We start from the raw sequence: 14026 nt of genomic DNA on the forward strand, positions 1-14026 counted from the left end.
CTCCTCTTTTTTTTTTGCTGAGGAAGACTGGCCCTGGGCTAACATCCATGCCCATCTTCCTCTACTTTATATATGGGACGCCGCCACTGCATGGCTTGACAAGCTGTGCGTCGGTGCACGCCTGGGATCCGAACCGGCGAACCCCGGGCTGCTGCAGTGGAGCGCGCACACTTAACTGCTTGCGCCACCGGGTTGGCCCCAGGTCAGCATGTTTTACCACAAAAATCTAAATTCAAAATGATATTCACATAATCTAAAAAATACTAAAGAACAAAAAAACTCACTAAAACTTTATCTGACATTTTAGAAAGTTGCCTGTAAAACTTGATTGTATGATTAATTTGGCACAGTATATCCTCATAAGATCAAGGCTGGTAATGTATGGCATGAGACTAAGAGTCCAATTTTCAACTAATCTTCCGCAAATTAGGAGAACATTGATTCTTTAAGAACCCAGGAGTTTTATAACAGAATTTGACCTGCACTTAGTTTTGTAAAACTCTATGTGTTAGCAGTTATATTTACATTCTTTCTTTATTCAGTTACTTCTATTACGCAGACCATGCTTGAAAAAACACTCTCATGTAATCCTATCAGGTTCTAAATGAGATGTTTGATTCCAAGAGTTTACTTAGCTTGAAAATAAACAAATTAAATTTGCTTCCTTGTGGGATCAGGATGTACTTGAGAGTCCCCAACTACACAATTATTATAACATGTCATTCTAACTAGAATCACAATAATAGTGATTTTTAATTTTCTGAAGAGAATTTGCTCTGACAAAACTAAAGAATCAGAAATTACATTTTTACAAAAAAAGTTCCTTTTTGCAAATTAGGACTTCCAGTAGAGATCTAATCAGTGAAGAAATTCTTATTAATATGTATTGACACATACAAGATAAGTAAACAAAGAATTCACGGCCAGTGTAGTCAAATCATAGCTGGCCTCCATAGTGACTGGGTAAATACATGGTAAACAGGCTGCAGGATTTACTCACTTACCTTCAAGTTTGCTCCAAAGCTGTTCACAGTCTAGTAAGACCTCTGCTGTCCTTATCCTCTTCTAGGACTGCCTAGGATACAGTTCTACAAGCCCAAATCCAGACAGTCTAAGAATGAATTAGCTTCCAAGGCACTCTGAAAATAGCAACCTTTGTAGGGCTTCTACTTGGGGGCAGACACGGAACCATATTTTCAGAGTGACAAGCTTCCCTAGAACCTTGTTCCATAATGTTGGGGCTTGTCTTCAGCCTCCAACAATGAAAATCCTTCAGTTTCTTTACCTACGTGTCTCTCTAGCACCTTTTGTAGAGATTATTATAGTACTAATGAGAATAGTATTGTCTAGTCACCCATTAGCTTGTTCTGAAATTCTTATAAATTATAGGTAAAAAGAAAGTAGAAATGTGATGAAATGGGCCAGTTCATCTGGCCTAAACCCCAATCTTATTGCATATGATTTCTTATTATTTAATTTTTAATCATATGTACTGAATAGATAATGTAAGGCAACTTCCAGGATGCCTTCTGTTTTGCCATCCAGCAGAGTTCTAAACCATCTTCTAACTCTAATTAGCTGGTTTACAGTCATAGAATTCCAATTTCATTCACTATTCACCTAAACAAAATATGATTACCAATAAAATATATCGAAATGTATTGAGAAAATACCCCTCAATCCCGGGGAAACAGGATGTGTTCCAAATCACTTTGAAGATCTACTCCCTGTTTTTTGGACCGTATTATTTGTTCATTCAACAACAATTTGTTAAATCTCTATTAAGACAAAACATTGGAAACTGGAATCTTACTGCCTTTCTTAAATCATCTGTATAACTGGGAGTACCTCTGACCCTGAAATTGCCTAGAAAAATCTGCTTGAACAAAACGTGCTCTCTCTTCTCTACCTTATTGTCAGTCCTAATCGTGACTTTCAGTTGTGGTAGTACACGTTCCACTTCTAGACTCCATTCTGCAGCATCTGTCGTGGATTCCAAAATATCTTCTTGTTTGGCAGACTCGTTCATATCCTAAGAAAGGAAAGATATCACAAGATTGAGAGTTTATAAAAAGAAATGGTAAAATTTTGAGGCATTTTAGCAGTACTGCACAATTTATATCAAGCATGGCAGTGTTAAAATTATAGTGGCAGAAGAAATTCTTTTCTGTCACCCTATCCATATTGAAAGAAAATGATGCACCAACCTGGGAGAATAGAAAAATAAGTATTCTAAGAAAGAAGCAAATACACGATTAAACTATTTTTACAAAGAACAATGCTTTTGAGATATCAGAATAAACTCAATGGGAACACTAACAAATGGACAAGCCATTTAGGCTCGTTAATTGGTAAAAGTAGAGGAGTTACCAACACTCACACGTTTGGTAAGAAAACATTGTTTCAGTTTGAATTTACTATACTGAAATACAAACCCAAAATCTGAAAGACAAAAAGGTAAGATCCCAGAAGCAAAGAGCTCATTATTTACCAATTTCATATTCATAATTAAAGTGACATTTTGGTTAGGTCAAACTATATTGTAGCTTAAAAATGTGATTTAACACAGACCTATCTGAACTCAAATAGGATGGCGGCCAAATTTTTGCATTTGGTTTTTGCTGTTGAGTAATAAAATCAATTCATGCCTGTTTCCAAATCACAAAAGGAAAACCTCTTTTTTTTCATTTTCCCAGCCCTTCACATTTCAGCATTAAGTATGTATGGATCTGAAAATGTAAAGAACGTACAAAACAATTTAAAGATAAAGCCTAATGCATTAATTTTGGTAGCAATTTTTCCTTTTAAGCTCCCTTGATAAATTACAAGAAAATACAAGAACAAAATATAAAAATTTATTAACATAGGAAAAAAGAGACCCGAGAGACATAAACAGCCAAATACAATGTATAAACTTTAGATGGATTCTAATTTGAACAATCTGCAAAAAGATGTTTTTGAGATAATCAGGGAAATTTGTGTGGAAGCGTATTAGATGATATTAAGGAATTCTTAATTTTATAGGTATGATAATGGCATGGCGGTTATGCCGAAAAAAAAACGCCTTATGAATTAGAGACAAATGCTGACATATTTACAGGTGAATTGACATGGTGTCTGAAGTCTACTTTGAAATACTGTGGGGCAAAGGAAAAAGGAGAAGCATTCGAGGCAACATGACTGACAAAATGCCAACTGTTGAAACTGAGTAATACTGCATACGGGTTTATTATCTTATTCCCTCTAATTTTGTTTATGTTTGAAATTTCCCATAATATAAAATTTAAAAATAAAAGACTAGATAAACAACCTCATGGTGAAATTACATTCTCAACGTGAATTTATGTCACTAAAAGACACTTCTTAAATGAAAGCTCATTAGACTTGTCTTTCCAATCCAGTCTAACACTGAGGACAAGCATAACCTTACACTGGGATTTGTATTTTGATGGGAGCTTGAGGTCTTTAGGGGCTTTGAACTCACTCCCGACTGAGTCTCTAGGGCATCGTGACATAAGAAAGCCTCTCTCTCTTACCTCCAAGCTCATATTAGCACGTGCTGAACAACCTCAGAGCCTTAAAGGGAACATACATTGCTTTTTGTTCAGACGTGCAGGGGGCTCTGTAGTTCTAACCACACAATTAGGGGATGGATAACTAACACATGCTTTTACCTTTTACAATATGTGGTCTGAATTTATTCAGTTATATTCTATTTAAAAAACCAAAAGTATAAAAAATACAAGCATTAATTTAAAAAAAGTAAAATGTGGAAACTCTAAGTTAAAAATGTTCAAGATTCTACTTTAAACATTAAAGTGCTCATTTTAATATAGGAACATTTTGAGTACGTAACAGAATGCTATATACATCTATATAAATTGAATCCAGGGTAGTATAAGAGCGCCATAGCTGGGGAGAGGGGTGGCAGTATTCACAAAGTAGCCATGTGTGAAGTGAGATGAGAATGTATATGATGGCAGGAAAAGAGATACTGGGTCTCCCAGCTGAAACCTAAGGCCATGAGGAAAGTTCTCTGTGATGTAACTCCACGTTGGCATCCACAACACGCGTATACTTGGGAGAGTCAGGCACTTGCACGCCCACTGGCACATCCCAACACCAGTCCCCAGCTCTAGGAGCCCCACTTCTGACTGGCTCATTTTCTATACCAAACAGGGTAGATTTATGGGGATGAGAGTGGGGGTGGGAGAATGTATGCACTGCCAGAGGTATGTGAGCCCTGACAGAGTTATGGGCCCCCACATCTCAATCCTGCAGAGCCAGGCAGAGCCAAAGGGGCATGTCCTCAGCAGCAGTTTTGTATGATTCTTAATAGAACGCAGACGTTCTGGTCACTGATTTAAAAATAAGTTTGAGGGGCTGACCCAGTGGTCTAGTGGTTAAGTTTGCATGCTCCGCTTCGGTGGCCCAGGGTTTGCAGGTTCAATTCTGGGCACAGACATACACACTGTTCATCAGACCAGGCTGTGGCAGTGTCCCACATACAAAACAGAGGAAGACTAGCACAGATGTCAGCTCAGGGACAACTTTCCTCAAGCAAAAAAAAAGAGGGAAACTGGCAACGGATACTAGCTCAGCGCCAATCTTCCTCACGAAAAAAAAAAATAGTTTGATTTATGGAACCACCATTTGGGTGAACTGAAGCTAGATGCTACTGATTAAATCCTCAAGCCAATGCTCCCCAACCCCATCCCCTCATTCCCCTCCCTCCTTACAGGAGGGTGGGGTCCAGAATCACCAAACAAGGCCAGAGAGGTACCCATCTAAATTCGTACGTTTTTCAGGCCTGAACATAGGATTATTCAATTGTTGTGCATAACATACTCAAAAATTTTACTCAAGGAAGGGCACATTTTTCTAATTTTCACAAAGGCTAATGGGTTAGCAGTGGCTCGGTTTGAATCAGACTCAGAATCTAAGAGTCAGCAGGGTACAGGGAGATCACACACTGCATTGAGATATCCCAGTGCATAAGCTACCGTTTGCTTTTATATTGGGCCCATGAGTAAATCGCATTTACCCTTCGTAGCGCATGATCTGGTTCCCCTAAGCAATGATTTGGTAACTCCTACTCCCACTGTCCTAAAATGATTTAATGTAGCAGCTCAAAAGTTTTCACTCACTCCTAGGCCATACTTAATATACCGGGGGAAATGGCCTAGTTACTAAATGAAGAAAGGGCAGAAGGAAAACATTAGGTTTAGTAGAGCAGCATTAACTTATTCAAACTATACAGTCTCTTTCTACTTTCACGTTTGTAGATCTGTTTAATAACCCTGTGCCTCACTCAAAATTTCCTAATGCCTAATAAGTGGATATATTAACTGAGAAAACCCTACATATGAAGCATAAATCATTTTAAAACTCTATACCATGCCCTGATTATAATACTTGGAGAAAATCTTTCCTTTCCAATTGCTTCTCCATTTAACAAATGGTGTTTTCTGTGGAGCTATTAGTAAAAGAGAAATAAATGGCTGTTTCTATTTAATCATAATTTTATATTATCATGACAAAGTCCCTCTCTGAAGCAACATTAACTAAGATAAAGCATAGCTCTGGGGAAATTGTGTTTTCCCTTAATGCTGCTGAGGAAACAATTAGAAGTTCAATAAGACACAGGTTATCCAGAAGTCTCATTTATAATTAATTAATTTACCTATAAGCCATTTGTTAAGCTCCTACAACATGCAAGGTAAGAATCCAGGTACCGCGCTTGGTGTGGAAAGATAAAAGGATTTAATTCCTGCCTGCAAAGAGTTTACCGCGTGTTAGCAAGAGTTTGAGGGCAAATAGTAAAGGGGGCAATAATTGGTCCTAAGAAAAGGAAACTGACGAGAACTGACCATAAGACTGCCAAAGGAAGAATTAAAGATAACTGTCTAAACCATCCCATAATGAACCTTGGGCTCAAACAGTGGGGCATACCACCAAAGGCAGTTCAAGGTCAAGCATGCAGTGTTAACAGTCTGCTCAGAATCCTGTTCCAGTAAGTAACCTCCCCTTTTCGCAGGTAATATTAATGGAATGGTTAAGCATCTGAACAAATACTACGTTCTGTGTGTGTACATACGTACACATACACACTATATATATGTATGTATATGTATACATATTTATATATATACATACATATATACACACACATAATTGGATGTGGCTGGTCTTACCGCTGAAATAAGGGAAGGCCCCGCATGTCAGCAAGGGAGATCACGTGAGGGTAAATAAAGCCCTTTGCAGCCTCTGAGCTGTTGGATAGCCTGTGTAGTGCTGCAAAGCTGTTCTGGTCCCACTAGGTTAAGTGTAAATACAAAACCTGACACACTTTCAAAATACCTTCACCTCTTAGTTAACTCTGGGGACTCCAGGTAGGACAGGACAACAAGCAGGGGGAATGATGGACTCGATACCAACAAAGGGAGACTGACCTATTAGCAAGTAACTATTAACACAGAAAACTGTTACAGGTGTTACTGTGGAAGCACTGGTCACGTTTTTGGTATACCTGATGAATTGCCATCTTAAGCAAAGAACTTATAAAAATGTCTTTGGAGTGAAACCATTCCTAATATGTACTGCACACTTATTATTGGAAAACCCAATACAGGAAAGGAGACTAAAACAGGTTACTGGACAGAGCAATGTTGACTATGACTTCCTGATACCAGCCACAGTTACCCATCCATTTCAGCTCTGCTATGTCCATGACAACAAAAGTCTGGTACCATAGGATCTTTTTGATCCCCAGGGTACAAGCTAGGTTGGGCAGTTGGCTCTGGTTAAGATATTTCCCCAATGGGAATCAAGAAGGGAGAAAGTTAGGAGCAGGGTAAGGCAGTGTTTCTACAACTTGACTACAATACTTCCCTTGATCCTTGATTGAGAAACACCTTGTCTGGTAAAGGGAACATATATGGCTGCCTGGGAAGACCCAAGACAGAAGCTCAAGGCTCAGGCATCCATGAGAAGACATTTCCATGGGAACGGAGACCCCAAGTCAGAAGCTACAGAGGGATCACAAGTTCAGATGGGAGCCTGGCCAGGAGAATCTAGATGGTGAGGGTCTGGCAGAAACTGGATTCACAGACTTCCAGGTGAAAATGGGAGATGAAAGGAAGGCAGAAAATCCCAAGACTAAACTAGTAATGAGGCAACAGGAAGTGGAGGTGCTCGAGCCTTCAATGACTAAGCCAAGACCTCTGCCTTTTAGGAGGATGAGGCACCACGGTCAGACTGGATATTGGTAAAAGCTGACACTTAGCGACCATAATTTAACCCTTTCTTGCTGTCTCTTACTGTACCATCCTGTAATACAATGATGCCCTCAGGGATAAGAGATGTTGATATGACTGCTCCCAAACTAAATGATCCCAGATAGCTATAATTTTTTCATTTTTATGTCTGCTTTTAAAGTGTTCCTGTAGCTTCTCTTGTTATCAAGATGCCAGTTATCACCTTTGGCTGTCTCCTTGATCGCCTGTAGCACCTCTTTTTCCTCCTAAACTGCTGTGGGTTTAGAAACCTAATATCCAAGCTTGTTAGAATTTAAGCAAAGTAAGAATACAGGGGAAAAAAGTGAGACCTCAGGAGAGGAGGTGAGGTTGGGATCCTTCATGGAAATTATTAAAAATGGAAGTGGTTATACTTACGCTGGTTGCTCAGCAGTATTCTTCCTCATTCGATGCTTCATTCAAGATAGGATAGGTGGCCAAGAAGCTAAGTACTAAATGTTATATATATGGTGTTACTATGAGTTAAACAGGGTTTCTCCTAAGGGTATCTAGTGTTCCTCCTTCTTTACCATCTATCAATAAAAAGCTAGATAGAGGGGCTGGCCTGGTGGCGCAAGCAGGTTCGCCAGTTCAGATCCTGGTGCGCACCGACGCACCGCTTGTCAAGCCATGCTGTGGTGGCGTCCCATATAAAGTGGAGGAAGATGGGCACAGATGTTAGCCCAGCCCAGTCTTCCTCAGCAAAAAAAAAAAAAAAAAAAAGAGGATTGGCAGATGTTAGCTCAGGGCCGATCTTCCTCACAAAAAAAAGAAGCTAGATAGAGGGATAAATAACATGTTATTTCCATCAAGAAGAGTGTTCCCTCAAAATTCAATGATTTTAACAAACCATATGTAAGTCAGAGAGTTTCATGTCCCTACTAATCATGATTAAAGAAGCATAAATCATGAGTTTGATTCACTATTTTCTTTCCAAATTAGGTTTTACATGATTTAACACTCTATTACTATGTAGAAAAATGTTTAATACCACACAAAAAGTATTTTCAGATTTGTTCTGAATAACTAAATTAAACCCTAGCTATAACTTATCAAAAGAAATAGATGGTAGCCTCTGTCTTTAAATATATGAAGTTCATAAAAGTTTTTTTTAAAGTTCAATTTTAAGACTATCAAAAGAAATATTATCCTGACTTATAATATGAACTAAGGTTTGAATAAATTATACTCCCACAAATCAAAAAAAGTAAAAAGCAAGCTCCTCAAATTCACATAAAATAAATTTAATTTTCCAATAAGAAATCTGAAATTTCTGAATGAGAATTCAACTTTCAATATTATTACTGTTTAATTTATCAAACACCTACCTTTGCTACCACTTGAGCTAGTTTAATGTATACTAAGTGCTAAGGTAAAATCATCTCTGATTTTTTATTTTCTCAAAATAAAACTAAAAGAAAGTACCCCAAGAAGTATGAATGGAGAAACTACTGTATTATACTTTATAGATATTTATAGACATTATAGTTGGTGTTGCAGAATGTGCAAAATAAGTTTCTTTATGGCCTGAATTTCTCTAAGGCCTCTTTCCTTTGACACGGCACCTCATGGACATACCAGTGCCCAAATACATTTGAAGAGCTCAATTCATATACCCACTGACAGAGACATGCAAGTCCAATTAATTATCAAGATTAAACAGTCCCAAGACTCAAGGAAAAGGGAACTAAGTTGTCTTGAGAATAACCACAGCATGCTTAAATGTTAAGAGGATGGGTCTGGAATCCCATCTCTGTTTAAATCCCACCTCTATCACTTAACAGCTGTTGGTCAAGTTAGGCAACCTCTAAATCCCAGGGCTCCCACCTGTAAAATGGAGATAATAATAGTACTCTCCTCACTGGAAGGGTTGCTGTGAGGATTAAATTAGATGATGTATTTAAAAGGTTTGCACAGTGCCTAGTACATAGTAAGCCCCCAATATATTTTAGTAGTTATTATCATTATTATATGCCAAGCATGGTACTAGATGCTTTCACATATGGTTTAAACGGCCAATACCACCATCATGAATCAAGGGAGTCTTATTCCCATTTTTGCAAATGAGACAAGTGAGGTTCAGATTAGTTAATTTTCCCAATGTCCCATCATTAGTAAGTGGCAGAGCCCAGGCAATGTCACCCTAGAGCACCAACTCTGAAACACCTTACTATCTGCCTATCAATCCTCTGTCATATAGGTTACAACTATATTCCCCAGTTTCTCACTTGTGATTTAACTTTATGGTGTTCCCCACCCCACTCCTCCATACGTAAGGTTTTAATTTTTGTGCATTCAGATTTATCACTTTTTCTTTTATGGTTTTTAGTTTTCTTGCCATGCTTTATCATGCCTATTTCAACCAATGAGTATAGCACTTGTCACTCATGTTTTTATTTGTTTTTGTGTCTCATCATTTTTCAATTTGTTGATCCACATGGGGTTTACCTGGGTGTAAGATAAAAGGGAAGAGGGGCCGGCCCCATGGCTTAGCGGTTAAGTGCACGTGCTCCACTACTGGCGGTCCGGGTTCAGATCCCGGATGCGCACCGACGCACCGCTTCTCCGCCATGCTGAGGCCTCATCCCACATACAGCAACTAGAAGGATGTGCAACTATGACATACAACTCTACTGGGGCTTTGGGGGGAAAAAAAAAAAAGGAGGAGGATTGGCAATAGATGTTAGCTCAGAGCCGGTCTTCCTGGGCAAAAAGAGGAGGATTAGCATGGATGTTAGCTCAGGGCTGATCTTCCTCACAAAAAAAAAAAAAAAAGATAAAAGGGAAGAGTCCATCTTTTTTCTCGAAATGGAGAGCCTGTTATCCTATCACCATTTAAGTGATTAGTTAGTTCTCCCCACTCATTTGTGTTGCTTCATACACTAATATCGCTACATATCTGGATTATTTTATGAACTCTGCACTATTTCATTAACCTATTTATGTGTCAGTATCATAATTTCTTTTCAGACTTACAAAAAATTATATAAATAGCAAAAAGAATTCCCATATACCCTTCACCCAGAATCACTAAATGTTAGCATCTTACGTAAGCTCAGGGAAATTCTGCATAAAGGGAGAGAATCTTTATATCTGGGTGCTGAAATTTAAAAATTTTTCTTTGTACTTTTGGTGCTTTCATTTTTTTAAAAAAAAACAAGGAATATATTTCACTTTTAGAAAGAATAAAGTTTTATTGTTAAAAGCAGGTAAAATATAAGTTTGAGTAACTTTCAAAAACTAGCCGGTACAGGCGGTAAATGCTTTAGTAGTTTGAATAAGAAAGAGAAGTGTATTCTAATAGCAATGATGAGGTTTAAGTTTAACCTTACAAGGATATATGGGATGTAAACAGGCAGAAAAGAGACAAGCCAAGTGTTTCTAGTCAGGAAAGCATCACAGGCCAAAATACTGAAATAGGAATGAACATGGCTTCTGAAGATCACAACGAGAAGAGACACGAGGGGCCTAGAAAGATGTACATTGGGGAGCAAAAAAAAAAGTTGAATACATCGTGAAAGATCTTAGAAGTTAGGTTGAGGAATGTGAATTTTGTCCTTTAAGCCAGAGGGGAGGCAAAGAGCTACAAGCAAGGTAAAATGACTTTATTTAGCTAACAAATCTTTATTTAGTGGCTACTATATGCCTGGTACTGTTCTATTCAAGGGACAGTGAATGATAAAAATCCTCATGAAAGAACATTCTAGTTATGTTTTACGAAGATTTATGGGTCATAGATTTGTGGGACCATAAGATTAAATGGGGCTGGAGTGATAAGAAAAGATGTCACTAAGTAGGCAGAATTTGAGATGAATCTTGAACATCTGAGTCAGGGAGAGATGATGAGAAGGAATTTTAGATGAGAGACAAAGGAAAAGAGGATGGGATGAGATGGGGGCAGATATGCTCATGAGGTGTTTGAAAACCTACGAGAGGCCCCGTTAACCTGGAATAAAGTTATTCTAGCAGAAGAAAATAAGGTTGGCTATGTGGATAGTTGTCAAATTGCTAAAAGCCTTGAAAGCCAGACCAAAAATTTACTGTTTTATAATCTATATAAATCGACCTATAGGCAGCAAAAAGCCATCAAAAGTTATTGAACTCAGAATGACCTGATAAAAGTCATGTTTTGGTAAGTAAGATAGAGGAGAAGGGTGAAAAATATTTTGGGAAGGGTCAGGGTAGAATTGAAGGATAAGGACCAAAGACTATTTAGGTCATTACTGTTACATACTCCAGACAGGAGAGGGAGAGGACCTGGCCCTGAAAGACAGCTAAGGGGATGGATATGGAGATATTTCAAAGGCAGCATCCACAGGTCTCAGTGACTAACTAGATGTCCTGGATGAAAACGAATCATCCATCAGATATTCAAAGCGCTACCGCTGCCAGGGGTGGACGGGTTGAGAGGGTGGATTTAAAAAACACAGGTTTATAGAGGACTGAAGAAAGCACACATTCTGGGTACCCACCTGCTATACTGAATTACACAACAAATATCTGCTATTAGTGTTGATTTGGGAAATAAACCTATGCATTTATAAAATGACAGCTCTCAAACAATTCCTGGAAAAAATCATTATACTGCTTTTTATCAAACTCCCCTTAGTCATTTCTGTAGGGGAGATCTTATGTGGCAGCAGATTTAGTCTAATGGGCCTTTGATAATAATCCATGTGACAGATTATGAAAATAAAGCCATGATATCACTAGGGCTTCCTAATTTACATCAAAATGCAAGCTTCTTGATAATTTTATACCCTCTGTAAACTTCTTACTCAAAAATACTCATGCCAATCTAGAAACTTATTTGTATTGAGAGATCGGGGCTTTGCCTATTCTCCTACAGCACATAAGAATGTTGGTAACTAATTCCAGCCTCTAGGAAAGGTGAAAAACTACAAAAAATCAGAAATGTATCAAGTGCACACTCTATGACAGCACCATGCTAGGTGTTGTCCACAAGTTAGGTTATATTAATCTCAAAACAATCCTGGGAAGAATTGTGTCCTCGTTTAACAGATAAGAAAGCAGAGTCACAGAGAGGTTAATTCACTGTGGCCATGTGGCTAATGACCCGCAGTCAGGATTTTATCAAAGGCTGCTTTTCTGCCACAGCATCGACCTTGAAGGTATAGACTCAGATCTGGAAGGGACCTTGAAAAGTCCTTGCTTCCTACTTCTTGTTAGGCTCACAATAAAACCAGGATGGAAATAAGGATCCTCCCTATTTCAAGTGTGGATTCAAAAGCCACACTCAAGATCAAGCAAAATTCTCTTTTACACCCAGCAAGAACTGCCGACTGAGCCTCCTCTGAGCAGTGAGGAGCACAGCTTTTTTTCTCTAACCTACATTTCCTATTCACCTCCAGATGTAAAACTGATGGGCTGGTGCAGGTCACTTACCAGAGAAATAAAAGTATTTACTCAGTCATAATATGTTCCATCACACTCAAACATGCGGTATTTTAATGGTTCCTCCTGGGAAATACCAACCATAAAATTCTCACAGCCCAGCACAGATAGGAGGACTAACACTCAAATGTTTTAGGAAAAGAGGAGAAAAACATTTTCCTCAGTCAGGAATCAGAACCAGTGGTAACCTATAGGGCAAGTTATGTTATAGAACAGAATTTTTTTTCCTGTACTACTCAGAAAGGACATTTTGTCAAGAAGTGAAGTGTAAGTCATATGTAACATAAAAAAAATTTAAAGTATTTAAGATATTAACCAAAGTAGATCCACTTTCCTCCCCTTTTTGATTATAATATTGCAGACTTGCCATGATGATACTCTAAACTAAAACTGAAATGACATTTTTATTCTAAGTCCAGATTTTTACTTCTTTCAGCTTTTGCTTTTTAAGCTAAAAAGTCTCTCGTTCTTGGTACAATGAATTTTTGGCTAAGTAATTAAAAACCAATTGTGTTTAAACCTTTTGAGATAGTTTTTTGCTGTATAACTCAGGATTTGGTTTCTAAAACCTCAAATTTAGCATCTCAAGGAAGAATGGTATCTATGGCATGTTTGAAAAAAATGTTTTGAAATGAAGTGATGGGCATTTAAAAATAGAATTCAGAGAGCGCACAGCTTCCCTCCAATCTTTCTTTACTGGAGGAGGAGAATGACACATGTGTGTTATGCTGCCAGAACACTGCTGCTATAATTCTATTGAGCTCAGAATGGAGGCGAGCTACAAAGACCACTCGTAATTACAGCATAGCTACCATGAACGTGCAGGCGGTTTCCAATTGACATACTCCAATTAGAAACAGAAAGGACTCAACACCTCCCTAACACCTTGCCACCAGAGCCTTCCTTTCCCGCTCCCACCCCGCACATCTCTGAATATTCTACTGTACCCCTAACCATCAGGGACCCTCTCCAACTGTCAGAGCTTTAATACAGCACCGGTATCCTCCCCCATGACCACTCTCAGGGAGGCTTTGGCTAAATTTCAGATTTCAAGAACTTTCAAGAATCAGAGGGACAGAGAGAATGTGGAACTTTGTGGGCTAGCCTTAAAGCCTAATATCCATCCATAATTTTTTTCCCTTCTGAGAAAAGCTATATCAAAATTCAAATAACCCACAAATGAACCTGTGGAAGATAAAGCAATCCCTCACTAATTGCAGGAGTTATTTTCTTGAAAAGTATTATATTTGGCAAAACCATAATTGGGGTAAACAGAATTAGAGGGGAAGATCACACAACAAGAATGGCTTTAAATA

The 14026-nt window shown here is 38.3% G+C and overlaps 1 protein-coding gene across 1 annotated transcript in view; it reads right to left on the reverse strand.

The window, feature by feature from the left end:
- IFT57 (intraflagellar transport 57) overlaps nt 1-14026 on the reverse strand; it is a 53132-nt gene that overhangs the window by 24525 nt on the left and 14581 nt on the right. The window contains exon 6 of the mRNA XM_058555746.1: nt 1910-2032. Coding sequence (XP_058411729.1) covers nt 1910-2032 — 123 coding nt within the window. The remainder of the gene's footprint in view (nt 1-1909; nt 2033-14026) is intronic.

Source organism: Diceros bicornis, chromosome 15 (genome assembly GCF_020826845.1).
Source record: "Diceros bicornis minor isolate mBicDic1 chromosome 15, mDicBic1.mat.cur, whole genome shotgun sequence".
Classification (NCBI taxonomy): Eukaryota; Metazoa; Chordata; class Mammalia; order Perissodactyla; family Rhinocerotidae; genus Diceros; species Diceros bicornis.